General features: G+C 46.1%; 1 protein-coding gene across 1 annotated transcript in view; it reads left to right on the plus strand.

Annotated features, from left to right (window-relative positions):
* LOC143141805 (von Willebrand factor D and EGF domain-containing protein) overlaps nucleotides 1–2,500 on the plus strand; it is an 83,231-nt gene that overhangs the window by 41,718 nt on the left and 39,013 nt on the right. The window contains exon 19 of the mRNA XM_076302512.1: nucleotides 1,537–1,756. Coding sequence (XP_076158627.1) covers nucleotides 1,537–1,756 — 220 coding nt within the window. The remainder of the gene's footprint in view (nucleotides 1–1,536; nucleotides 1,757–2,500) is intronic.

The raw sequence follows: 2,500 nt of genomic DNA on the forward strand, positions 1-2,500 counted from the left end.
TTTAGAACATCATCCTCTTCTGGTTTAGAACATCACCCTCTTCTAGTTTAGAACATCATCCTCTTCTGGTTTAGATCCAGCTGATGCTTTCCAGAGTCACTGACTATTGAGGAGAAAATGTGGCACTGCTGGATTCCTTCTCAGTTCAGTTTTCCAGGGTTGACCACAGTCTGGAAGCTCTCACTTAAAAGTGCTGGAGCCGGCCAGGGGGTCACTGGGCTACAGGGGAGTGTCCATGTGAACTCCCTTTGAGTAGGGTCTTTAAAAGCGCTCATTATGATAACCCTACACAGACCTCAGAGGGCCAGATGGACATGCCTGGCAAACCGGGGGGACTGCACCGTCTCAAAATGAGAAACAGGTGGCCTTAACACCCTCAGAACCACCTCTGTCTTTATTCCTCCAACCCCCACAACCCTCTCTCTCTATCTCTCTCTCTCACACACGTATACACACACACACACACACACACACACACACACACACACACACATACACATAACACACACACACACACACATACACATTACACACACACACACACACACACACACACACACACACACACACACACACACACACACACACACACACACACACACACAAATACAGGTCCCTGTTAGTGAGGTGATTCAGCGGTCCAGTGTAGCTTTCTTCTGGAACCCAGATGGAGTAAAAGTATCTGTGCCTGTTATTTTTTGGCCCTGTCTGCTGTTGTCTGCTTTTTTAAGCCTGATCAAGAGGGTAAGACCAATAATCAAGCCCTCCTCTCTCATTAGCCAGAGAAACTACAGGAGAGAAGAGGAGAGGAGAGGAAAGAGAAGAAAAGAGGATAGAGGAGAAGAGAAGAGAAGATGAGGGATTTGTAATAGGGGCTTTCATCAGTGGCTGTGGTGTGAGATGAAGGAAAAAGCAGCTTAGATTTCGAATCTGAGCTGGGTTTTGCTTGAATGGAATCAGGATCACTTGCCTAGATGTCAGCAATGTCAGCCACTTTACCATAAATGCTGTAGCTGTTACTATGGTGCACATATTAAAGAACTATTGACTTGGATCCATAGCTATTCACTAATGAAATTCCATAGCAATAGTCACCTTGTTACAGTAAAAGGCATCATCAAAGAACAGGAAATTCTGGACTTTGAGAATATGGTGTAGGCCGTAGGTGAATAAAAGATGTTCTCAAGTTCTATTTTTAGTTGAGATTTGAGAGAAAGGCCCTGGTCCAATTCTATCAAGATCCATAACACTTGGGTTGGATGTTAATGAGAGACCAATGAGTGTAAGTCAGGGAATACTGTAGGTAGTGATAGACTCTTAAATGTTTAGGGCCTTCATCCATACCTTCATTTTTCAGAGTTCAGAAACAAAAAGTCGTTTGTCACCGTGGAATACCATCTTTCTGGCTTCATGGGCAGGTATAGTTGAACATCATCAACAGAGTTCCATCTTCTCTCACTCTCTCTCCCTCTCACTTTCACATCCCACCCCCTCTCTCTCTCTCTCTCCCTCTTTTTCTCCTGTCCCTATCTGTAGGTGACAGTGAGACCCTGTGGCTGTAGGAACGGTGGAACATGTGTCACCGACATCAATTTCCCACCAGGCAGTGGGGAGTACCTGTGTGTGTGTCCAGCAGGTTTCCACGGTAACCACTGTGAGCAGAACGTGAACGACTGTCTGTCAGACCCGTGTGGAGGCGGAACGTGTGTGAACACCGTGGACGGCTTCCTGTGCCAGTGTGCCCCGGGACTTAGAGGTAGCTGTAATCCTGACACACACACACACACACACACGCACACACACAGTCTCTCTCTCTCTCTCTCACTCTATTTGTCTCTCTCTCTAACTCTCTATTTGTCACTACTATCTGTCTCTCCCTTTCGCTCTATCTCTCTATTTATCAATTAAATTCGATAAAGCTGTATTGGCATGACAAAAATACACTTTGTATTACCAAAGCATTTGTCTCTCTCTCTCTCTCTCTCTCTCTCTCTCTCTCTCTCTCTCTCTCTCTCTCTCTCTCTCTCTCTCTCTCTCCCCCACACACACACACATACACACACACACACACACACACAAACACACACACACACACACACACACACACAAACACACACACACATTTATGCACACGTCCACAGGAACACACAAACATACACACACACACACACACACAAGCGATAAGAGTCTACAACAAGGCACTTTGGAACTGAAGCCTACAGAAAAATCCACACAGACAGTTGCACAGTTTCCATTATATACTCCTAAGCAATCTGATACAGCGCAGTCAGCCTGGCTTCATGCTTTTCCTCTGCAGCACTCAAACCTCTCAGCAGGTAATCCCGCTATAAACTCTAGCCATGTGGTCCAAGACACATGACAGAAACAAGGCAGCCAGACAGACAGGCAGACAGCTCAGGTGCCCATCTCTGGACAGGAGTGAGGGGCTACTCTTACAAATATGCATCCACCAATCACTGGGGTGTTCTCCTACTGTGCA

Source organism: Alosa pseudoharengus, unplaced genomic scaffold, assembly GCF_046254945.1.
Source record: "Alosa pseudoharengus isolate Yale_2024_CS ecotype anadromous, Long Island Sound unplaced genomic scaffold, YU_APseudo_1.1 YU_APseudo_1.1_scf_24, whole genome shotgun sequence".
NCBI lineage: Eukaryota > Metazoa > Chordata > Actinopteri > Clupeiformes > Clupeidae > Alosa > Alosa pseudoharengus.